Source organism: Harmonia axyridis, chromosome 4 (assembly GCF_914767665.1).
Source record: "Harmonia axyridis chromosome 4, icHarAxyr1.1, whole genome shotgun sequence".
In the NCBI taxonomy this organism is placed as follows: Eukaryota; Metazoa; Arthropoda; class Insecta; order Coleoptera; family Coccinellidae; genus Harmonia; species Harmonia axyridis.
In genome coordinates this window covers 13607829-13632843 of record NC_059504.1, presented here as the reverse complement: position 1 = coordinate 13632843, position 25015 = coordinate 13607829, and the positions used below count along the sequence as shown (strand labels likewise).

The window sequence follows — 25015 nt, the reverse complement described above, 5'->3', positions numbered from 1 at the left end:
ATGTTGCAGCAATATTTCGAAAATGAACATTCTCGAAAAACACCCTGTAAATAGTGTAAATATGAAACGGTGATAGTTATAGAGTTGCGGTCTTCGCAAATGACTATAGCAATAGGACTTCCCATTCAAAAGTGCCCAATTTGGCCAATCCTGCACAGTTTATCGATTCACTATTTGTGTATTGTAGACAAATTTAAAATTGGAACCAAGTGTGGCTCAGTACTTGGCACTGGTGGTCTTAAATCGTGTAAAGAAAATTTATTTTCAGATTTGTCGACAAAACGATGCATATTGAATCGTTTATCTGAATTATTCATCTTAAATTTTTCTTAGTATTCATAAATATGCACTAATTCTGTTAAAAATTCAATAATTTCTAAACGATATTGAAGAGTGCATATTTCTATAATTAAATAACATAACCTACAGAAACACAAATGACATAAGAAATGTCATAAATAATGAAGTTTGCCATTGAAACCATTTTGAATTGGATCATTTTTATAGGAAAACCCTTTATTCGCAAAAAAATTACCCTCATTTTGATACTTATTTTAAGCCTTTATTCTCAGCAACCAGGTTTTAGGTACCAGAAAAAAACCTCGCTATTGCATATTGTTTATATTTAATAAGCTTTCGATTGGAGTTTAGTTCATTTGGCAACCAAGTCAGTAAAATTTGAAAAAAAGTTTTCATAATTTTTATTAATTACAATCATGAAGATGTTTTTTTACTATTTAGGTAGTATCAGATTTAATGAAATTGTTATTACCGATTTAAGTTCACACACTTGACGAAAATCAACGAAAGTGTAGAAAATCAATATATTCTCACTCTATTTTCATTTCAAATCTAAATGAAGGAACAATAGCAAACATATTTTTGTCCCCACTGTCTAATGACAAACATATCTCATACGCGTTGCTAACCGAATTTTTGACTTGATCTCTCCTCAAAGTTCGACACCAACAAACAGAAACAAAGACAGCGCATTAAATAAAACGCATCAGTTGGGATCTTATCTTTATTTATAAAAAAAATAGAGATACAAATTAAACATCTTCACTAAAAGCAACGACTGCAGCATCCTTGGCAACATTGTCGCCTGGTCTAAAGTGAACACTGGACACTGTAGCATCTCTTGGTGCCTTTACTACATGTTCCATCTTCATGGCTATCAAAACGAAAAGGTTATCTCCTTTTTTGACTGAATCTCCCTCACTAACGAAGATCTTATCGAGTATACCTGGCATTGGAGATTTGGCTTTGTCGGAAGTTGATATCGAATCTTCTTCTTCTTCTGTTTGCTTGTATAAGTGGGGTAAACTGAACTGCTTTTTGCCTCCCTGAAAGAAAGAAGAAATAAAAAGAATAATAACAGAATTGCAATATTCCCTATAATCCAAAATTTGTCGGAATAGTTATTTATCTTGAGAAAAGATAAGAAATTAGGACTCTATCACCATCCACAACAATTTTTGGAGAAAGCTGGACATATAAAACACTTCACTCAATATGTCCCGAGCATAAATAGTAATTTTTTCTTAGAAATTCGACTCATTTGATTAACATAGTCACCTTCAAGTTATACAAGTTATCAACGCTCAACAAATAGGATTCGACAATCCTTTCTTTATCAGAGCCAAATTTCTTTCCTTGGAGCTACTTTTGACCTTTGTTGCCTCAATGATTTTGTTAAAACAATTCAACAAATTCTCAACTTTGTTGAAAAGTGTATCTTTCCACGTTTAAATAGCATATACTACTGAACACAAATGACATGAGATACCTACATATTATTACCATAATAACCCTTTCAAATCATTCCTATTGGAAAACCCTTCATAAACTGGATTACTTGAGACAAGCCTTTTTGTCCAATGGTTAAGGCTAGAAGAAAGAATAAATTCTACGGAGAAAGTATTATATACCTTCAGTGGAAGATAAAATAAGAAAACTTCTTGAAAGATATAACATCGAAGCAATTTACAAACCAAGACAAAAACTGAGTCAAGTGCTGAGGAAGATGTTTGTTTATAGGGTACCTTGCTTTTTACATCGGGTCTAGAAAAAGCAACATTCGAACCAGAGTTATGTTACAACCTATGATCCAGAAATTTCTGAAGATGCCTAGCTCAGTTATAGGGTCCACGGCAAGAAAGCCCAGAATTTTCTAACTCTGTTGACTTTCTGTCAATTTCTCCTCGAAATAATTCTTAACAATACTTTCACTATCCCAAATAATATTGCATTAAATTCATGAACAATTGTAAAAATGCTACTCACTTCATTAAAAAGAACTATTTTATCCTCAAAGAGAAAAACGGTGCATCTCGATTTGTGATCATCTACTACGGTTTCCAGAAAACTTCTTCCATTTACAGTCTTCAACTCAGCAGAAACATTATGGGAAGGTCTCCCGCTACCAAAAGAAACTTCAAAATTTTTTGGGTCGACAAATTTCACCTCCACCTCTATCACTGAAACAAAAGTATAATATATTAACGAAGACCGTTAATTGACAAGATCACTACGCTCCGCTATGGAGGTGTGGCGGTGTATAAGGCAGGAACCATTAAAACATTAGCATATTTTTCAGGAAATTACTGTAAAAAATTACCTTCCTTATCCATTGCAATCTTAACATTCCGTACGTGAGAATGGTTCACCCTGAAGTTTGATTCTAAGACAAAGGGATTGAAAGCATCTCTGTTTTCTTTTGCCTTCTGTTCATCTTTGCTTCTCTCAAGCAGTATGGTGGAAAGAGCTGCTTGAATTTTTTCATTATCCGTGATTTTTTCTGAAGGGAATAAACTATCATGATGATCTCTGATGAAATTCGTGTGAACGTGACCCTTCTTGAATTCTTTGTGGTTGCTAAGGACCAACAGGAAGTTAACATTGGTTTCTAAGCCTGCAATCTAACATGAGTTCAATTAATATTCAAATACTATTAAGTATACTAGTGATTCCTAAAGGAGTGGATACTTTTGAGGCACATCTTAAAGGAGACTGGGATTATCAGCAAGCCAAATGTAGAGACAGGTCAACTTAGTCTTACAGTTTTTTTACTTACATTGTATTCCAATAAATTTTCGCGTAACCTATTAAGAGATTCTGATCTGTCCTCTCCCCATACCACTAATTTTGCAATCATGGGGTCATAAAACACTGATACATCATCTCCTTCTCTAACTCCTAAAACGAACCAAAATTACTGATATGAGTAAGAAAAAGAAATATACTTATAAAAAAATTAGGAATGCACAATCAAATCAGGAGTAAGAAGGCAGGCAAGACATTTTTATTCTTTGAGGAGACGTGAACGATAAGGTCGATTATATGCCAATGCTTCGAATCAATTCAAAACCTCAAAGATGGAATACGTGAAGTTATCGAGGATATACATCCTCAAATCCCCCAATTGGTCATGAAAATTACATGAGAAGGATGCACTGCTGCGATCATAGCCTTGGCGGTCATTTGACTGATACAGTTTTCCAACGTTAATGGCATACCTTCCTTCTTACAATAAAATAGACATACATATATTGATTTTCTTAAAATATAGTAGTTTTTTTTCAATCAAAGTGAAACATCTTATTGGAAAACACTTTATAACTCAAGATATTTAGAACGGTATTCATTTGTACATATTTAGATCCAAACTCTTCAATGTTTGCAACTTTATAACAAGAGAAATTGGGACATAAAAAGTACTTTCCTGTTTCTATACGGACGTTCTTTGATCCTGATGGAGTTGCAAGATATGTGAGATGCCCAGCACCAGGTAAAAAGCCTTCCCTAGGGTTCTCCGCGTAAATTCTAGCCTCAAAAGCGTGCCCACTCAGCTTTATCTCGTCTTGATTGAGAGGTAACTCTTCTCCAGAGGCAACTCTAAGCTGCCATTCAACCAGATCAGTGCCTAAAATGTAAACACTTTGTAAGACAACTTTGGTATGTCTAGAACCCCTTTGCAACAAACCTGTAATCATTTCTGTGATAGGATGCTCTACTTGAAGGCGAGTATTCATTTCCATGAAGTGAAAATCGTGGGTTTTTCTGTCTAGGATGAATTCTACAGTGCCTGCTCCCACGTATCCTACAGCTTTTGCTGCTTGAACTGCAGCTTTGCCCAAAGCATCTCTGAGTTTTTTCGAAACTCCTGGCTTTGAACAAAAGCGAAATGTAAGTATAATAATTTGGTCTCATTTCATATGAAAGATATGAACGTCAAATATCTGAGCTGTTTTCAGGGAGCAACTGTTCTTTTTTACAAAGTTCATTCTATTAATTTTATTCCCTTATCTCAATGAAATAGGCTAGAATAAAAAGGTCTATTTAGTCTGGACTCCCAGTCACACGGAAATGAAGAGGCCAACACACTTGCCAGAAAAGGAGCAGAATCTCCTTCAATTGGCCCAGAGCTCTTCTATTGTGTAGATAAATGTACTTAAAAGAAAGAGTTTTAGAAGAAGGAAAAAATCGAAAAAGAAAATCTTCCTGAATTGGATCATTTCAAAAAGTTTATTTGAAACTTCGAATTTGCGAAATCTATCTAAGAAGTATCTGGATCTTAGCAAAAATATGTTACACCCCCTTACTGGATTCCTTATAGGGCATTGGCGACTCGGAAAGGATCTCGTGAGAATGAGTTTCGTAGAAAAGACGTGTGAAAATTCTGTGGGAAGGAGGAAGAAAGCCCGGATCACCGTGACGAAATTCTAGCCAATGCAACAAATGTTGTGGACAAGAGATTTGTAGAAGTGAGAAAAGTAAGCTCCTTGAAGTCATCCTAGATACTGAAGTTCGTTAGAACACTGGAACTGGAAGGCGAGCAGTAGATTAATTTCAAAAACATGATGAGAGCACAATAGACCATAAAGTCGCTTTACAATGAACCCCCCCCCGCCTTCAAATCTTATAGATATTGCCTTATAATGAAGGTGAATAAGCCATTGTAGCTGTTTGTGGATAATCGAGAAAAAAATTCTGAAAGACAGGAGTTTCAAATAGCTCTGCCCACAAATTATCAAAAGTGCCTAGTGATCTCCACCCACATTCCTGAAAACATTTCTGTGGACTATGTTTAAAAAAGACCAAATAATGCAAGCAAAACAGCTTCATCAAAAATTAATTTAGAATGATTGGCAGCAACTACAAAGTTATTGAAGAATCTTGACTACCTCCATATTCTGAAAGAGTAAATCAAGTTCCTAAATTTAAAAAGAACAAATGTGTAATACTGACTGCTGGAGCTTCTTCTATGATCTTCTGGTGTCTCCTTTGCACCGAACAATCCCTCTCGAACAAATGTACAGCGTTGCCATACTTATCAGCGAACACCTGGACTTCTACATGTCTGGGTTCCTGTATAAACTTCTCTAGTAGCACCACAGAATCTCCAAACGCCTTTTGCGATTCGGTCTTTGCCGATTCCAAGGCATCCTCGAATTCCGATTCGGTCAAAGCGATTCTCATGCCTTTACCCCCACCACCTCTGACTGCTTTTATCATCACGGGAAAGCCAATTTTGATTGCTTCCTTCCGTAAAGTTTCCACGGATTGGTCTTCGCCGTGGTATCCACCAATTACAGGTACTCCAGCCTTCGACATGATAGCCTTGGATGTGCTGAAGAAAAGAAAGGTGAAATATAGGTTAGAGTTTTATGTCAGGTGTAGTTGAGTCTTTGAATATTTATAATTAATATGATATGATGATGAACAGGTAGCATGAAGAGGGTAGTGGATAGAAAGAGGGAAAAGCATGGTCATTGCTAAGATGTCTAAAATATTGGCGTGCTCACTGATTTGTTCAAGATAATTCTAGCTAATCAGCCTCAACATGAGTCTAGTTTCCCTGTTCTTCTTCAAAGAAAATTGAATAGAATTGAATAATCAACAGCATCATTTCAAAATTTTCATTTGTTCTGTGAAAAGTCGAACTAATCATATTGGCAAAAATTGAGACGGTCGATTTTCGCGAATTTTTTATCAGCAAAATTGTTCCACATAGACAGGAACAGATGGTGATCGCTTGGTGTCAGGTCCGGACTATATGGTGGATGCATAAGAACCTCCCAACCAAGCTCTCGGAGCTTCTGAAGACTCACTATGAATATATGTGGCCTGGGTTGTCCTGATAGACCACAATTCCTCTCCTATTGGCAAAAGCTGTCCGCTTCTGGGCGATTGCTTCCTTCAATTATGACTGTGCAGTTCTGAGTTAACAGTCGAAGGGGAGCAGCTCATAATAGATAATTCCCTGCCAATCCCACCAAACACACAGCAAAACCTTTCTGGTTATCAATCCACCGTTTCCGCCGGCTCACCGCGTTTCGACCACGACCGTTTTCGCTTGACGTTGTCGTGAATGATCCACTTTTCATCACTAATCTACAATCCCTTCAAAAATGGGTCGATTCGTTACGATTTAGCAGCGATTCGCAGATGGAAATTCGTTGCATGAAGTTTTTTTGCATTAACTCAAGTTGTACCCATACATCGAGTTTCTTCTTAAGACCAACAATGGTTCCAAACGGTTTTTTGTGAAATCATCAGCTTTGGCAATCGAATCAGTGCCTACATGACGTTCGGAGTCGACAATGTCCATTTTGTTATCGACATTTTCGACAATTGGCTTTCCAGTGCATGGTGCATCTTTGACATCAAAATTACCGGAACGGAATTGACTAAACCAAAATTGCGCGTGATTGGGAGTTACACTATTTTAATTTTCAGCCGCCTTGCTTGCATTTTCACCTTCATCGAAAAAAAAACTGGAAAATATAGTGTATTTTCTCTTTGCTAGTGTCCATCTTTGACGCGCATTCAAACCAAACTGAGTCAACTGATCACAAAACTGTCAAGAAAGTTTTTGTAGTACGACATCTCATTTTCTAACGATATCTAGTGAAACCTGATCGGACTTATAAAATGCGAGATACAGATAACTAAGGCTAAGAACATAGTGAAGCGACCAAGAGGTGCGAAGAGGATAGCAGAGAGGATAGCGGTTTTCGAGAGTAGCGGCGATGACGAGGTGTCATCTCATAGTGAGGCGAACAAGAAATCAAGGCGATAGTCGAGTTTGATTATTATAGAGGAGGCGCGTTTCCGAAAAATGGATTTATACTGTTAGAAAATTCGTTATTGAAACTCTGGTATGTAATGAAAAATGATGAAAATAGAAGAACTTGTTGTAGTGTTCACGAAATTAATAAATCTAGGAAAGTACATGGTGAATTTCATCACTTGTATAAAGAATAACGCGATCATCCAGAGAAATTTCTTTCATATTTCCGTATGAATATTGCATTTGCAACGACTACATTCTGGAAAAAATTGAATCTAAATTAATGAAAAACTGGACTAATTTCATTCGCGATCCTATCACTCCCACGGATTATTTACTTGTTTGTTTCATTTCATCCGCTACAGCATACCATAACTTGTCCAAAATATATCAATTATGATGTTGAGCATCTCTCTGATTCCACAAATTACTTTTCACAAATATCGAACTTATGAATGCGTCAATATCCAATTTTATTTATTAATTGCGTAGCCGCGCGGCGATGAAGGAAAACAAACTTCCCCGATCTCGCCTCTATCCTCGCTTAACCGCCTCGCGCAACCGCATTCGGGATCGCTGCACTATGTACTACCCTATTAGAATATACTTGTTTGAATTCGCCTCTATCCTCTCTACTATCCTCTTCGCACCTCTTGGTCGCTTCACTATGTTCCTAGCCTAAAGAAGAATGAAAGCTCTATAATTTATACAAGTAATAAGGTTCATTTCCACAAAACTTTCAGTATTGGGCTCCCGAATCGAAAAAGAAATCTAGATGATTTTTCGGTAAAAATGGAAACTTGCATTCAACAGGATGGCCAATAGGTCACTTGCTCGATATTTATTTTTATCGAATTATCTCAAATGGCATGAAACTTTAGTAACATTTGGGTGAATAATATCATTTTTTTTACAAAAAAAAAACTGAACAGAGATCATTCAAAAACCATCAAGTTCCTGTAGGAGGCCAACCTGTATTTCCAAATTAAGACAACCAAATAGCCTATTGTAAGGCTATATTTGTTTTTTCAAGGCTCCTAGTGACCTAATTACCTTTTAATTCCCATATCCCTTATGGCAGATGCTGGTGGACCAACAAATAAAACATTATTCTTCTCACAACTCTCTGCAAATTCAACATTTTCAGAAAGAAAGCCGTAACCTGGATGAATAGCTGAACACTTAGATCTGCTGGCAATTTCAATTATATAATCTCCTCTCAAATAACTCTGAGCACTTGGCGCTGGACCTATGTGGTATGCTTCATCTGCCTGAAAGAGACATAATTGAAAAGACGTATAAAATTTAAAAATGAGAAAAGCTCTGACGTGAAACATTGAGCTTTTGAGAGCTCGTCGTAGAAGTGGTCTCCAAGGGATCCATAGGTGCATGAATGAACGAGCTCTTAAAAGCTCCTCATTTGACGTCAGTTCTTTTCGGACTAGCATAAATCTAGGTTAATGTACACATATCTACTTCACAAGAGACACTAGGGCGAAAAGCTTGGATTTTTGAACACCAGGTGTTGCATTAATATATTTAGTACTATAGTAACTTTATTGAACTTAGTGGCGACAATTCGTTCAAATTGAGCCTAAACATGGCGGATGCATGGGGACATAGAACCATGGAACTTGATAATGAACTGACACACGTCAGAATCAAAATTATTGAGCCTGATAGTTTTTGATTGTATATGAAACGAATTCATTTAACTGAAGAATACTACAGTAACTAAATAAAATGGGCCTTACATTTTGAATAAATCCCAAAAATCAAGTAAATGGAGTATGTAAACAAAAAGCGGTCATATTTAGGCTCAGCCAATCAAACACGAGACCACGCTTGTCGCCACTGTGCTTAATAAAGTCACTGTATTTAGTACTATAGTGGCGACAATTCGTTCAAATTGAGCCTAAAAATGGCGAATGTGGACATAGAACCATAGAACTTGAGAATACCATGGACTGTGGTTTATTAAGTCACATGGGGCTGCTAGCTTCTAATTATCCACTGTATTCATTTGGTTATCAACGTTGGTTAGGGAAATTCGATACTAACCAACACTAAATTGAGCGAAACCGCTCTAGCAGTATTCACCTTTAATGGACGTACTTTTATCTATGTTTTACTCTTAATCTAGATTTTTGATAGTCGGATCATCAAATTATAAAGTAGCAAGAAAACTCGACCATTTCAACATGCAGAGATTTCTTATCAGCTTCGCTGTAGACAGCCACTGTTTTAACCCCTAAACGTTTGGCAGTCTTCATTATCCTACATGCAATTTCACCCCTGTTTGCTATCAGCAGCTTGTCCATTTTTCTTACAGCTTGACTCTTCCATCTTCGAGATCCAACGACAATCACCCTGTAGAAAAAAAGTTACATAGGTACTTCACATTATTATTAATTTCCTTTTATATTACATAGATTATTCTTTATTATTTCTATCATCGCAATGGATCAGTTTCTAATTTAAATCCTTCAATTTTAACCTTTAAAAGTCATGGATTGAGAAATTTTTTTCACTTTAAATTTCCAACGATTTATTATATGAAGTGTACTTCTAAAATGTTCACATAATAATCTTTTCTTATGTATATCTTATATGAATGACTTCATCAAAAAAAAAAACTGAATACTTAAGTCAATAATATATTCTTATATCATAGTATAAGGAAAGGATAGTAAGCCAACCGCCGTTTGACGGCAAGGAAATAGTCACCAGGGGTCGCTACTGTAGTTGGATTTGGATTTGGAGAAGTAACTCGATAATAGATGGCACTGAATCATGAGCTATAGATGGCGCAGAAATAATACGATAATTCTTTCAGTGGCGTGGTTGAAAAGGGGTCGCATGACATTGCTAACAATTTTTTTGTTATTATTAAGTTATCACAAATACACGCCACTGGCGTAAATGCTTATTACAGAGCAGAAAAAATATCAAAATATAAAAATCTTCTGACCACTCTATTTCAAATATTTTAGTTCTTCAAACCACCAATTTTTTCAGAGGGCTCTACTTTACGGACCAATTTTTGACTGTAAAATTCGAGTTAAACGTGGGTACAACTAGATGGCGCTCAACATCAACAAAATCGAAAAAAGCACTACACTGGTTTACTATCCTTTTCTTATACTATGCTTATATATCATGGAATTGAAAAATATATATTTTCTGTCAACTTGCTAGCTTCTTGTTACGCCACTGTTTCATTTCCAATGGTTAATGGCTTATCCAATGTCACTATCCGGTACTTCGTCAATTACTATGATTTTGTAACAATTTATCGAAAGATTAGTCAATTTTTTTTTTCTATTTTGATACTGAGAGGTAGTAAGATACCCTGAAGCGGATATTCAATTGGAGAAACACTAACCTAGAAAGTTCAAATTTAACAATTTTCTGCCACATTTTATACACTAGACGTCACTTAGGCACAATATTCATAAAGATTTGTTTTTAGAAAACAAGATCGCTTTGTCGATTTATAAGAGATAACTCTCATTATCTCTCTTGTGACGAAAGAACTTTCAGTTGTTGAAGCTCATCGTAAACTAAATAATGATAACCAACGGTTTAATTTTTGGTAGGGAGGAGAGATCTTAAATAAACAATAGATTAGTTGATTCCTAGATTCAAAATGATTGGAAAGAACGTTCGATATATTTTGTAATTTTTGTTAGAACAGAAATTTTGATGAAAATTTACTTATCATTTTATTTTGTGCTATTGTGAAACCATTATAAAGTTTTTGCATCATATAAATACTGCAAACTACAAACATTGATTATTATCATCTTGGGAAATACCTCAAAATAAATATTTAATTAAGAATCTCCTATAGTGATGAAAGACATTCTTGATGTCAACCCTCTCTACAATACAATAGGAATTCAGGAAATAAGATGATAAAAAAGTACTCCTTGCAGAACTTATCGTTGGATTTCTAGAGCATTATCTAAATACTTGTCTTTTTTTTTGGACACTTTAATTTTCAGAATACCCAGTAGCAAATTTTTTTCCTGATTCCTGAACACTCATGTGTTTCAACCTTTCTAATAATTTGATTAATACTTTTACAAAATTCTTCTCAAAAGTTAAAAGAAAATTCAATTCATGATGTAAAAGTATATTCACTTCCACTTTACAAAGGTGAATCTAACAAAGAGATAAAATACATAATATGTTTATTGGGAAGACTTCACAGCAATGTTATACAAGAACAAATAAAAAATTCCCTTTTTTAAGTAGACACTTTATTTTAAGTAATCTCTATTACATAAATATATAATATATAAATCTGGACTATGCAATGATATTGAAAATATTTTACATCAAAAAAATGAAGCTTCTTTCTAACCCAAACGGAAAATCAATTCTGATTGCACCATTTTTTCATTTAATACAATAAAATATTGGAAGAGGGTTGAATGATCCAGATAACAATTTTTGGTAATAGAGTTCAAATTGGATGCAACAAATAAACTTGCAAGTGTTAAATGTCCTTTATTTCATTTGTGCAGTTGTGAGAAAAATGTGAGAAACATATTCTACAATAATTTCAAACAGAATATATTTCAAAAGAATGTATTAAATATTTCAAAGAATATAATTCCACAACTTTGAAAATTATTAATAATCAAAAAGTTGAGAAATAATCTAGAGCCATGAATTGAATATTTGTACATTTCTCATTATTCTCTTTTAAAGCTCCCAACAGATCAATAAAGTTAAAATTATTTATTTTGTTTAATTCCAATCAGTTAACAAAGTATACAAAATGTTCTACACTTTAATTTCATGACAGTCTCTAAAATTTTAAGAGATCATTCAGAACTGAAATGAAATCTTGTTTTTTGATGAGAATACATAATATGGATCTTCTCAGTAGCCTCAGCAGCCTTTCTTGCTTCAATCCAAAATACCGAGTATGTTAATAATAAAATCCTATAATATGAACGAATAATCTGCTCAGTCCACTTTTACCACACTGTATATCTTCCTTATGAACCAGAAACACGCGAAAAAACCGATAGTGCCAGTCAATAAGTTGAATAAGAACACCATGATCAGTGTGTATCCGAAATAAAGAAATGAAGAAGCCAGATCCTCAATCTGCAACTTGCTGAAGAAATAGTGGCAGCAGTAGAGGAAAAGGTACACAGATGTGAAACCGGAGGTTAGGTAGGAACGCCACCACCAGTGATAGTCTTCCGCACACAAGTGGAAATAACACAACAGAATGGTAGTTTCAGCACATGTTATGACAAGTATGATGAACACCAGGAACAAGAAACCAAACATGTAGTACATGTGCCAAGACCATATTGAGTTCATTATGAAGAAAAGCTGGATAAAAATGCAGCCGAACGGCAGGATACCTCCCATGACGATTCCCGGAAGCGGTTGAGTATAGACAGATTGATCGGGAATCAACCTAGGAATTTGATTTGTTCTCACTGGGTGCTCCAAAGGCTGTAACAAAAATGTTGTTAAATTCTCCATTTTGAATGCACTTTATAAAAGCATTGAATATAGAAAGTGCAGTACACTTTAGTCCTACTATAAGTAAAGTTTAACTGAATAGGTTATATGAGTATCTTAAAACATATATTTAGTATTTTTTAAGCTCAAAAACATAACAATTTCATGAACTTTACGATGATGAAAACCTCATCAAGATGGCTGAACATATGACAAAAAAGTTACCTAGAAAAAATCGACCATTTATCCTCTTTTACACCACTGCCATTCAATTATTATATATAAGTAGTTATAAGTACCCAATTACCATTAAATTGAATGGTATGTTCTCCTACAATTCCAAATAATCACGAAAACATAAGTGGCAGAATACATCTACTTAATTTACCGATTAAGAAACAAGATTCAGTATTGACAGATTTAATCTACATGGTACAATTTCCAAACACATTGGATTATGACTTCCCCAAACTGAGTCTGTATAATTTTGACATGCGATTTCGACTTAATTTTGCAAGAATCATTCAATGGTAGTGTCTTCTGGCTTGACAATCATCTCCCAAAATTTCAATTGTACTATTATATAATCTATATACAATGATGCAAGATATAATACTAACAGCTGTCACAAATGGATATAAAAGTCATAATCTCTTCACTTACCCTTTTTCTGAAGCCAAAGAACGCTCCTACAAATGTAAGAGGCACAGAAACCAATAACCACATAGAGAGCAACCCTACCAAGGTACTGAAAGGAATTGCTGCAGAACTTCCTTTACTCCATAACACCAGATTCATTATGAAAAATAGTCCAAAAACAATGCTGAAAAAAAAATTCAAATAGAACTAAGCACATGAATAGGACGGTAAAGGTGCATGTTAGTAGAACGACCTTGGAGTTGAGAAATTGCAAACTATGCACATGCGCGAACAGTGTCATTTAGGGGTTAGGTTAAGTTATATAATTGTTGATCTGCGATTCAAAGGTAGGTTACGCCATTCTTAATAATTTGATTTTCTAAATATAAAAAAGAATCAGAAGTTGAGTTAATACAAAACAGGACAGGGATATTGAATTGCACTTATATTATCAATTCAACTCCTTGCATGCTTGTATTTCTGCTATAGGTCAATGAGATATTGCAGCTTTCACAATTGAATGATTTCTTAACTAACTTCCTTTCCACCAACCATAATGTAATGTCTATGACATTACAAGATTGATTCAATCTGGTACCCATTTTTTCGTAAAATCCCATACAATCGAATTAGACTTCAAGGTCGTTGTACTAAACTGAACTTTTACCAGTATGACGAAAACATGGTTGACTAAGAAATGTTCCCTTAAAATTATTCAACAATACTCACCCAGAACAAAGCATCGAAGTGAGTAACACATTAGACTTCCACTTTTCACCTCCAAAACTTTTGTAGATCCTGGCAGAAGTGTATCCTGCAGGAGAACCTAATAGAACATACAAAATCATGGCGCAAGACATGAGAGCTCCCCTATTGGCGGGACTCAAGAATCCAAGGCAGGCGAATGCCAGAGTTACCAAGGTCATACAAAATACTTGTACACCAGCACCTAACAAGACAGATAGTAACATTCCTTTGCGAGGGGGCCTGAAAACGTCCCCATGTACCAATTTCCATCCAAACTCTTCCTACAAAATTAATGAATTGTTTTCACTTATCAGAGTCACACATAATCAATTTGTACTTACTTGAGCGTCTTCACCGCTATCTATTTGATTATACCTTGCTATATCCTTGTGTAGAGTTCTCAATAGTATCATAGCCACCATACCAGACAAAAATAACACAATAACGAGAGAATTGAGTATGCTAAACCACTGAATGTTCATATTTGGCATAGATTCTAAAATGTAGTCCCAACGAGATGACCATTTAACATCATTGTTACGAACAAAATACACTGAGTATGAATATGTTATGTCTAATCCATTTTGTGGAACTTTCATAGGGATTTCCATCAAGTCTGCGCCCTGACTACAGTCCAGTCCACTAGAAAAATTATATATTTCTCATAATCATTACAGAAATATAGAATCAATGTGATCCTAGATATATTCTTAATTACCTCAAGTATCAAATAATGTATAAATACCATAGACTCTAAAAACAAAGATTATGGTATAATTCTTTCGAAATTAATTATCGAACTGTCAATGTCAAATAACATGAAATTTTTAAACCCTCCGATACGTTCAATTTCAGAAAGAATATTAATTTTCATTTTACCTGCCATGATTAATACTTCTAGGTGTGACCTTAACTGAAATTATTCGTCCACCATTTTCTTGAAATTTTGCACCCCACTCTTCTTTATTGCCAGAATGAAAAGTAATAGTAAGATCCACATGATTATTGATGTAATAGGCATCTGCTCTCTCTAATTTTACAGGGCAGGTATTTCTACCATTCCTAACATAGCATCCCATAGGAAAACCTGTGGTACATACTTGACTCTTCAAGTCATTGTCTAATCTACAGTTGGTTACTGGCATGTTATCAACTATCCAGTGGTGTTGATAATTGAAAATTATGCCATTCCTCAAAGTTTTTAAAGCAGCTTCTGCTTTAGTATCTCCTGAGTTATAATGTTTCTTACATACCGTAGCGCATGTAACATTTTCCATAAAACTTATTTTGTAAGGTGATGCTTTTATTCTTTCTCCAAAAACGACTTGACCCAAGTTCTCTGTTGGGTTTGAAACATCACCAACAGCTTGGCAAAAATCAAAATAATTGTATTCATAGGGCATCACCATTTCTTCAGTATTCAGTCGATTAACATATAAGAGCACATTGGACTAAAATAACGTAAGCTCATTATTCCAGAATTATATAGATGTATCCAAAAACTACTCACTTTACAATTATTGATTTCATCCGGTTTTTTACAAAAATTTACAGGGGCAAGTCCAGGTAGATAAAAGCCGCTGATACCGAAAATTAGATGTAAAAAACAAAACAAGAAAAATCCCCTTTCCATCATCTTGATTTCTACGGAGGATGCCTTTTTTATTTTTTCTCAATCATCAGAGTTAATTCCTCTATTTATACAAGATAATAACTTTGCTATCTAATTTTTAAACATAAACGTCACCACATTGCGTTGCTCACTTAAAACAATGGAGTTTATTGTTATACTAAATAAATTTTATATATATTTATACAGTATATGAAATCGAATTAATCAACGAAGTTATTTTCAGAAGACAAAATCCATATTTTTTTTAAAATGAAAATTTTATTCCTATCAAAAATTATTTTGATGATTTGGATTTGCCCGACATTTGAAATTATTTGTATAATGGTCTCAGTAGTTACTGTTATAAATACCATTAATGAAAAGTTAGAACTTTATCCCAATATATTCAATTCAGAAAAATGGCTGAGACTTGGAATAATAATTTTTAATAGAATTTCAAATAGGGATCTGGTTAATCATAGATACTAGTAGTAGTAATCATTAAAAAAGGAAGAAAATTTTCTCCTTCTATTTCTATGTCTTTCATTAGCATAGAAGACTTATAACGAGTTCTAAATCGTTTTCATGAAATTTCATAAATTGTATATTTTAGTACCGAATTTTGCAAATATTGTTGAAAAAGTTAGTTAAAGAAGTCTCTAGCACAGACTTTTTGTATATTTTAATGATATATCGTGAAAGGCATGGTAATTATTTATTTGTCTAGTGTTTTACAAGCCGCCCTAATGGCGTGCCCACTGTTTGAATTGTAAATTTATTCATTTGTCTTATAGATGCGGCGTAAAAGTAGTAGGAATGCTTCTAAAACAACACCAGAGTCAAAAACCGAAACGCGAAAATCAACCAGAACCAGAGTTTCCCGGCGACGCAAATCACCTTCTGTGGAAATAGAAGAATCTACTACTCCTGATGTAAACGATAGCATTAACGATGATAAGTCAGATAATTTGGATGATACAACTTCCACTACTCAAGAAGAAAGCAATAATGAAGTTATCACTGATCCATCAGTAGAGAATGAAAGTAAAAATGAAGATGAAAAAGGGGGCCATACCCCACCTCATATCGAATCTACAGGTAATGAAGCACCAAAGATAGATGATCTTGACGCTGAAAAAGGTAAGTCTAAAGGTATAAGTAACTCAAAAGTTGAGGAGAATTCTGAAATTCAAATGAACAGTGTCACCAGCATCAATCCAGATGAAGCTAATAAAAATGAGATTAATCCTGATGTAAATATTTCTTTAAAAGAAAATGATGAAATATCTGAAAACCAAAATGTTGATACAGAGTTAAAGAATGAAGTATGTTTAGATGATACTGTAGCCAATAATCAGTCGGAGAACCCTATTGTAAATCAGCCGGAAAATCAAAGTGTAAATCAGTTGGAAAACCAAATTGTTAATCAGTCGGAGAACCAAATTGTAAATCAGTCGGAGAACCAAATTGTAAATGAGTCTGATAGTAAAAACGAGGAATCTTCAGAAAATAGTGAAGTGACAACTTGTGCAGAAACTGAAAGTGATAATAAATGTACAGCTGAAATTAAAGAGTGTGAAAATGTGAATGTTGAAAGTGATAAAAAAGAAACTGAAATTGAACAATCAAATAATAATGTTGAGGTCGATGAAGCGGAAGAAGGCGAAATTCGAGAATCAAAATCGGATGAAGAAAATGAAGTAGAAATGAAACAAATACCAAGTATTAAAGGTGAGGGAGCAGTAATTTCATTCTTAAAAAATATCAATACATTTAATTTTTGTCTATTAAAATAATTCAAATCACTAATTTCTGTTGTAGTTAAGAAGACACCTATGAAGGTAAAACTTAGACGAGATAGTCTATTTGATTCAGTTGAAAAACTGAATGAAGCAGATTTTAACCTTCCTGCAAAAAAAATGAAATGGGACCCTGAAGTACATGAATGTCTGAAAGTTTCATTTCATGATATGCACAGATTAGATACTGAGGACTTCAAAAGTCTTTCTTTAGATTTGAAGTTAGCTGAAGAAAATGAAGTTAAACTAGAAGAAATATACCAACCTAAAATAATCAGAGAACGAGTGAAATCAATGGATACAAACAGTGAAGAAATTGAAAAGCCTGCTTACTCAAAACAACTGTCAACTCCTTCCTCAGAGGATCCCGAAAATACAAATATAATAGCAATCAATAGGAAGATTAGTATAGTTGATGATAGTGCAAGTAAACTAAAACCACCTCCAAGTCCTGCGAAGCAACCCGTTTCACAAATCCTATTTATTTCCAATTTGGTTAGACCATTCACAATAAAGCAGCTGAAAGAGCTGTTAGAAAGAACAGGTACCATCAAAGAGGGAGGTTTCTGGACAGATCGAATCAAATCAAAATGCTATGCTTGGTATAACTCATCAGAGTAAGTACCACACTTGCAGTTTTATTTATTTTTTCCAAATTAACTATTCAATAAGTGTTCTGAGAGCTCATCATGATTTCTGTATACTTTTCCAAGTATTCTTTCAGTTCATCTGGCCGGCTTCAAATATCGTAACTCAAACAAAATACCTAGAAACTGATAATTTTCAGAGGTTATACGACAAGTGATTGAATTTTGGCAATGAGTTCGTCAATTTATTTGATAACAACACTGAGTTGCATGAAAACACTTCAAGATAAGGCTACTACAAAGTATATCGTTACAATTATTTCAATAATTTCAAATAAAAATAACTTTTCTTTGTCACCTTAAAATAGTGTTTCATACATAAAACTGGTCCTTCAAGCCAGATCTGAATCAGCAACCTATGGATTTACAATATTTTCATGACAACAGATCCAACTATTGGAATGCTTAGTTTCAGGAGCATTTTGTCATCAGAACCATTGAATCCTATTTCCAATAAAGGGACAAGCGTTTTAAAGCCACTGCTCAAAGATTCTTATTACTTTTTTTTAAATTGACTTATCTCATAAATCTTATCGATAAATTATTTTACAGGGAAGCAGAAGCCACAAGAAATGCTTTACATGGAGTTAACTGGCCCGTTGGTAATGGAAAAAAATTGATCATAGAATATGCAACAGAAGAACAGATGGAAAGAGAGAAGAATCCACCTGCTCAGCCTGCACCACAGCCTCCACAAGCAGCGCCCCCTGTAGTTAAAAGCCCTCAGAAGGAGATAACCGTAAGTTAAACATTCAATGTTCAGATTGTATAGATGGTGAGATTTCATCCTCGGGAGATATTATATTGTTGTTCAGAATATCAAGTTATGATTTTTTCTTATTTTGGCTTCAGGAACCTGTATATGACCAGAGAAATGGTGATAAGAGAGAAGAAAGGAAAAGAAAAGACAGTGAAAAAGAAAGGGAGAGAACAAAACCGGCTACAAGAGAATGGGATGTTGGAAAAGAGAGCAATAAGGACAGAAATCGTTCCCGAAGTAGGGATAGAAGAAGGAGACATAGTGGCAAACGGTCACCAACACCCTTAAAAGGTAAAAGAATTTTAACCCTATTTAGTTTTTCCTTAAATCAACTGTGATTTTTTTCTAGATTTTATTGCTAAAAAACAGAGAAAGTTGGAAGAATCTGTGCCTCAAAAACTTATGGATGATCTGTTTCAACGTACTAAAGCAATGCCCTGTATATATTGGCAGCCTCTCTCTCCAGATGAAGTAAGTACTACTTGAAATGAACACAGCACCCAACATAACCTAACCATCTTTTCTGATGGATACCATCAACTATTATTTGCTTATTATTGACGTACTATCAAATCCTTCGAAAATGCATTTATCATTGTTCGAATTAACAAAGAAGAATTTTTTTTTTCGAAATTTAGTTTCAAACGATTGAAATACTTGCAAAACTAATAAATACTTATCATGAAAATAAATTATCAGACAGAATAGCAAGTAATTGCAAAATTTTATTTCTCTAATTCTGTGGACAATCCGTTCATTCTGCCCATAGAGTAATGAACATAGAGGACGTTTACTCAATTCTCACATGTCCCCAACATGGTTAGATAACGTTGTCAGAATTGTGATATATTTTCAAATCCACAATTTTACTATATCGTTATGAATGTATATTGAATGAAATATATTTAGTTGAGTGATTCCCAATTAATATGCAAATTTGAATATTCGGAATCCGATATTTTTCCTAATTGTCGAATTTGTAATTAGCAGAATATTTATTATTTTCTGTATATACCTGCTGAAATCCAAGTTTTGGCAATTATAGCTCTCCTTGTGTCATCGGTTGTTTCATGTTGTTTGGCGTGCTTGAAGTTTTTTTTCTGAATTTCAGATATATTTATTCATCTCAATAAATTTTGAGTTAATATGAAACGTTGATTCACTATGGGGCATAAGAAGTGCGTTCTTTGTGGAGAAACTCGCGAGTTGAGTGAAATATCATACCACTGATATGTTTTCATTTCCGCGCGCTTCATGTTAAATTTGATAGATCATGTTGGGGACAAAATGCTCACTGGAAATGACATATGCTTCCTCTATCTATGTTTATTACTCTGAGATTCTGACATACCTTGTAGAACAAAATTGTGCGAGAATATCTTAGTTTCGTACAGATCTCTTGGTTATATTTCATTATTATATGATGGTACTCGAGACTCTCCTGCAACGGATTTATCAATTATCTGTCAAATTTGTGAAATAAAAAACAGTTTCGCCAACCAACATTTTTTAATGCAAAAATCACTGAACAATATTTGATTAATTAATTAATATTCAATTTCAATAAAAATTGAAAACTTGTTCATTCAAAAACTGGCCACTTCCTAGGAAATTTCCTTGAAATTAGAACTTGTGAAAGAATATCAACTCACGAAATTATTCTGATTCTGAAATTATGGCATAAAAAAAATCTCCAATTTTTTGTGTTTTCTTCCCCAGATCTCCATAAAGCAGCAACAACGTTTAACAAGAATGGAAGAGCACAAAAGGCGACTGGAAGAGAATTCGCGTACCAGGGGCGTCGGTGGCAGAGATAGGGGGTCTTATCGAAGACGTTATGACTAAAATTGGTATTTCAGGAATATTTCCTTGAATGTATGATAGTAATGTATACATGGGTTCTCTAACAAATTCCTTAGATTAAATTAACTTAATTCCCCTAAAATTAATCCCTCAATCTCTTCTATATTCGAATCCCTTTTCCCTATATTTGTTAACACTCTCTTTCAGATGTGAATGTTCCAACCGAATTTTCTTTTTTTTTCTTAAATCCCAATCTTAACACACGTTTGTGAGATCTCACTGCACTGGTAGACTGTAGTTTTCCTCTTGGTCCCTTCCTTAAGAAACACTTGTACCTTCTGGTTTGTTGTTATCCCACCCTGTGTGCTTGTGGTCGAGTGGTAATAGTGATATTTTTAGGAATTTCAGGCAGGAAATCGTCATGTACAGTACTGTGGGATTTTTTTTTGTTTCAGAAAGGAAAACTTGAGTTCGTTCAATCTTGAAAATTTTCATTTAGTGTTTATGAAAACTGCGATTTATTCAATAAAATTTTTATTCACATTTTTGCTGACTTGTTTTGTTATAAAATGAAAGGATTTACACAAGCTCTTTTCACAATATAAGCTTAATTTTAGGGATGAATAAAGAAAGGAAATTATTTTGGTAGAATATTGAGTTGTTCAGAATATTTAGATATTTTCAATATAGAGTTTGAACTTGTCATTGTAGTTTGAAATTTCCATCTGTTTCATTATAAATTCGATCAAGTTGAGATGTAAGGCAAACTATTTGAAGTATTTTAATTCCTTTCGATCATTCAAATTATTTATTTCAATGTGGTCCTTTAATTATCTTCAGTTTCCTGAAAAATCTAGATATTTTCAATCTCATTAGCCTTATTATATTCTCGAGTCACTCCTATGGATAGTTCAAATCAGTTCAGTAAGTTGGCTCTAGGAAGGATAAACACATTATATATTTTTTTCCTTCTTCGAAGATTTTTTATTTTTGTTATGTAAATTAGCTTTTACAGTTATTAAACTATTCGCTTCCTTTGAAAAAGTATTGTTTATGTTTATTATCAAATTTGGATAGCTGATTGTAAAAGTAAATTTTTTTCTATAGTCTTACTTTTCTATTAAGAAATCTGCGGAAGTTACTAGAAAGGGTTCGTGTACCAAAGCAATATTTATAATTTTCAGTTTTTGGAAATTTATAAATTGATGAACTCCAAAGCAATCAAGAAAATAGCACAAAGCATACAGTTTTCAAAATGAGCAAAAAACATATGCAAACTGATGGAATTCTGTCAGTTACTAAAATAACAATCCTTTACAACGAGCAATTTTAGTAAGGGTTCCACTGAATATCATCTTCAGACTTTGCAGAAGCAAATAAAAAAAAATATTATGATATTCAAGTGGAACTAGGTCTTTGTCAAATATTTTCAGCTCTAGTTGTACGAAAAACCAAATTCGTTATTTTCTATAATTTTTCTATCTAGACTAACAGATGAAAATATGTGCTTCACTAAGATCTAACCATGAAATGTTTTACATAAATCGAATGCTAGTAATTTGAAACTATACCACTACTTTATCTTCTACCTCACAAGCGGGTTGTTCTATTGTAGCAGCTAGGAAAAAATATAAGGTTAAAAAAATATGAAGGTAAATCTCGCAGCATGATACAAACCTTTCCAGCAACCTCCGTTTTAGGTCAGGCGGATAAGTTACATAAATATATTCGTTATCTTTGTCCGGTGCTAAATAGTAGTCTTCTGTGTATACTTGATGGCCGTCTGCTGTTGTATACACTTCGTGCCTGTGAGGCATATGGGCTGGAGACGGTGTTGAGCGATCTGTTAGGCTGGAGACACTCACATCGTCGGTGCTTAAAGAATTTGTCAAAATTTGTAAACTATTTCAATGTCTCGAAAAACTTAAACATCCATTTACAGGATCTGAGAAAATAGTAATTTACCTAACAAGTCCGGAAAATAGGGTTTTTTTGGACGAATAGACAAAATTCCAGGACGAGCGTAAGCGAGTCCTGGAAGTCTGTGAGTCCAAAAAAACCATTTTCGGGCGTGTTGCGTACAATATTTTTTCGGCAACCATGTAAAATAACACTATCGCTGCTGCTTTCCATATTTTATTGCGATTGCGATAAAAAAACATGCAAATTTTTGACAACTAATTTCATATGAACTGTCAGCCGTTATCTCGGTTGCTATGGATTCTATGATGCTTTTCCGGCCTAGTCCGGGAAGTACGTACTTTCCGGACTAGGCCGGGAAATGCTACTTTCCCAGAGAAAGAGCGTCCGGGAAGTGAGCACTTCCCGGACGGTTGCCGAAAAAAGTTTTTATAAACCTATGTACTAACTTCTTGAATTCTCAGATCGTAGTTAGAAGAAAAAAGATTTTATATAATTACTTCAGCTACTTCATAGTTACTTGTGGGGGCTACTTTTAATGTTTCTAATCTAAATTATTTCCGTTTTTGTTCAAGTTATTCAATGTTATTTCTTTCAGTTTATTGGAGAAACTCATTACCTAATGAAATATTACATTCAATGTAATATTTAATGGATTTAGTCAACTATTAAATTTCATAAAAATATCTATGGAGTTGCTGAAGTTATAATAAAAAAATTGTTTCTATTGAAACTATAACACCCTGTAGCACAAAATTAAGATTTTTACAACTTCCTTCAAAACGCCTAACGATTCACACCCCTGAGAATCACCATCTTTTTCTAAAGCACCCTGTATATTCAATGGAGTTCTAAAATTTTGGGTTTTTTAACTATGGGCTAGACAGTTGTTCTCCTGTCTATCTGAATCATTTTGTTATATTTATTATATACTACTTGAATAGAAATTAAAGCTGTTTTATTGAAAATAAATAAGCTAACAACTATATTTATCTACGTTCATACTTACTCGAATAGAACCCAAATAATATAGTAGCACATGCATATCCCTAGAGATGACACCATAACTATCATGCAAAGTAATCCCCATGGGAAACTTCTGATATCGGTTTGAAAATCTTCCCAATATCTATCGCATGTTAGGTACCAACACACTGCTCTATTAAGTTCATCTAAAAATGAGTAGGTGAATCAATAACAAATCGCTGAAAAAAGTCTAAAAATACCTTCGACTTCCTTGAAATCCTTGATGGACAGTTGTATAAGTAATCCCGCTATACAATCTCTAACCAAAATTTCACACTTAGTTTTGATTTTCTGCAAAGTCTCAGGCTTACAATTGGCTTTTAACTTTTGTAGTTCTAGAATTCGTTGTTGCTTATTGTTTGGAGTGGGAAGAGCAGAATCGACAAGATCACTTTGGCAAATGTTATTAGCACTGGAATTCTGAGATTTCTCATCTTCGTTCTTATTTTGTTCATCTAAAAAAGAATCTTGTGTGAGCATATTTCAAAAATCAAATCTTGTCATCACCACCTGTTGGTGATTCCGGTTTTTGGCAATAATCGCTAGCTTCACTAGTAGTGGATTTACTTGAGGGTGTAGTTTGTGCATCTTTTGAAGTGTATTTTGCTAAATCTCTAGGACCAGAAGTAACTAAAGCTTTGTTTGAATAGGACGTTGCTTCTCTCCAGATCTCAATGCCAGTACTTTCAGAGTCAGGATATACAGATTTTGGATCTTGAGTCAACAGCACATCGCATCTAATAATGTCACAGTAATCTGCAAGGCACACAGCATCCTCTGCCTGTAAAATATAAAGTGAATACATAAGAGGGGAAATGATAACCGAAATTATTACCATATTGATATGGCTCTTGTGGCGATTGTCGAAATGCATATCCAACTGTTTTTCATCGAAAAACGATTGACCACATAGGCCACAAGTCCAATGTGAAGTCCTGTAATGGTATTTGGCCGCCTCTTGAGGCGCAAATATATCTCGCATAGGATGAAATGGACATTCTATGGGAAGATTTACTTTGTATTTTTCTAAGATAGGTATCCATTTGGACTTGATAAGATTTCTTACGATACGAGCATTATCCCTAGGGCAAGAGATTTTGAAAACGCTGGGCCCAGGCCAAGGAATCAGAGATAGTATGAATAATATAAATAGCTGAAAATAGAAGTACCTCAAATTTCCTGAAATCGGTTGTTTCATTTTGGAATTACCTGTATATTCAAATAATTCAGCTTCATTCATATTATTTATAGTACACCTAGGATTATTTCAATGTATTACTATGAAACGCACTGGAATTTGTCAATTATTGATCTCAGCATTGGGAAAGATGTGAATATCTGACTAAAATAATAAATAAATATGAAAAGTTGTTCAACAGATATCCTTAAATTTGGGGATGTATTGATTTTTAAATATAATGGTTACTTCAATAATGAGTGAGGCCAGAAGCGAAAGATAACTCTAATAGAGACCCCAAGTTTTACAATTTTGAG

The 25015-nt window shown here is 34.2% G+C and overlaps 4 protein-coding genes across 5 annotated transcripts; 1 reads left to right on the top strand and 3 right to left on the bottom strand.

Moving 5' to 3' along the window:
* Positions 1-1010: 1010 nt before the first annotated feature.
* LOC123678516 (methylcrotonoyl-CoA carboxylase subunit alpha, mitochondrial) lies at positions 1011-10651 on the bottom strand. Its single transcript, XM_045615561.1, has 10 exons — positions 10461-10651; positions 9268-9445; positions 8129-8346; positions 5251-5632; positions 3986-4169; positions 3725-3925; positions 3077-3198; positions 2621-2921; positions 2287-2480; positions 1011-1346 (listed from the first exon to the last, which is right to left on the bottom strand). The coding sequence occupies exons 1-10, from the start codon at positions 10493-10495 to the stop codon at positions 1053-1055; spliced, it is 2109 nt and encodes a 702-aa protein (XP_045471517.1). The 5' UTR covers positions 10496-10651; the 3' UTR covers positions 1011-1052.
* Positions 10652-11197: 546 nt separating this feature from the next.
* LOC123678517 (transmembrane 9 superfamily member 2) lies at positions 11198-15884 on the bottom strand. Its single transcript, XM_045615562.1, has 6 exons — positions 15465-15884; positions 14834-15405; positions 14296-14596; positions 13937-14235; positions 13232-13391; positions 11198-12559 (listed from the first exon to the last, which is right to left on the bottom strand). Exons 1-6 carry the CDS (start codon positions 15588-15590, stop codon positions 12056-12058), a joined length of 1962 nt encoding a protein of 653 aa, XP_045471518.1. The 5' UTR covers positions 15591-15884; the 3' UTR covers positions 11198-12055.
* Positions 15885-16109: 225 nt separating this feature from the next.
* LOC123678515 (apoptotic chromatin condensation inducer in the nucleus) lies at positions 16110-21118 on the top strand. Its single transcript, XM_045615560.1, has 7 exons — positions 16110-16273; positions 16361-17297; positions 17388-17982; positions 18565-18751; positions 18865-19063; positions 19122-19243; positions 20492-21118. The coding sequence occupies exons 1-7, from the start codon at positions 16271-16273 to the stop codon at positions 20615-20617; spliced, it is 2169 nt and encodes a 722-aa protein (XP_045471516.1). The 5' UTR covers positions 16110-16270; the 3' UTR covers positions 20618-21118.
* On the bottom strand, positions 21093-24988 carry LOC123678519. Of its 2 annotated transcripts, XM_045615566.1 has the most exons (7): positions 24731-24988; positions 24357-24674; positions 24032-24302; positions 23722-23976; positions 23505-23667; positions 22253-22450; positions 21093-22193 (listed from the first exon to the last, which is right to left on the bottom strand). In XM_045615566.1, the coding sequence occupies exons 1-7, from the start codon at positions 24755-24757 to the stop codon at positions 22166-22168; spliced, it is 1260 nt and encodes a 419-aa protein (XP_045471522.1). In that variant the 5' UTR covers positions 24758-24988; the 3' UTR covers positions 21093-22165. The 2 variants fall into 2 exon arrangements, with proteins under 2 accessions (XP_045471522.1, XP_045471521.1); XM_045615565.1 differs by having other exon boundaries at positions 21093-22450.
* Between the last annotated feature and the right edge of the window lie 27 nt (positions 24989-25015).

Bases quoted from the DNA above. Each gene is read 5' to 3' on its own strand.
- LOC123678515 (XM_045615560.1), top strand. The intron at 19,064-19,121 runs GTAAAAGAATTT...ATTTTTTTCTAG, and splicing joins GTCACCAACACCCTTAAAAG to ATTTTATTGCTAAAAAACAG. The intron at 19,244-20,491 runs GTAAGTACTACT...TTTCTTCCCCAG, and splicing joins AGCCTCTCTCTCCAGATGAA to ATCTCCATAAAGCAGCAACA.
- LOC123678517 (XM_045615562.1), bottom strand. From the start codon at position 15,590: ATGATGGAAAGGGGATTTTTCTTGTTTTGTTTTTTACATCTAATTTTC. The intron at 14,597-14,833 runs GTAAAATGAAAA...TAATTTTTCTAG, and splicing joins AGAAGTATTAATCATGGCAG to TGGACTGGACTGTAGTCAGG. The intron at 13,392-13,936 runs GTGAGTATTGTT...TTTTTTTTTCAG, and splicing joins ACTTCGATGCTTTGTTCTGG to CATTGTTTTTGGACTATTTT.
- LOC123678516 (XM_045615561.1), bottom strand. From the start codon at position 10,495: ATGTGGCAGAAAATTGTTAAATTTGAACTTTCTAG. The intron at 3,926-3,985 runs GTTTGTTGCAAA...TTTACATTTTAG, and splicing joins TATCACAGAAATGATTACAG to GCACTGATCTGGTTGAATGG. The intron at 3,199-3,724 runs GAAAGTACTTTT...GGTTCGTTTTAG, and splicing joins GAACGTCCGTATAGAAACAG to GAGTTAGAGAAGGAGATGAT.
- LOC123678519 (XM_045615565.1), bottom strand. From the start codon at position 24,757: ATGAAGCTGAATTATTTGAATATACAG. The intron at 24,303-24,356 runs GTAATAATTTCG...TATATTTTACAG, and splicing joins ACAAGAGCCATATCAATATG to GCAGAGGATGCTGTGTGCCT. The intron at 23,668-23,721 runs GTATTTTTAGAC...ACTCATTTTTAG, and splicing joins GGATTTCAAGGAAGTCGAAG to ATGAACTTAATAGAGCAGTG.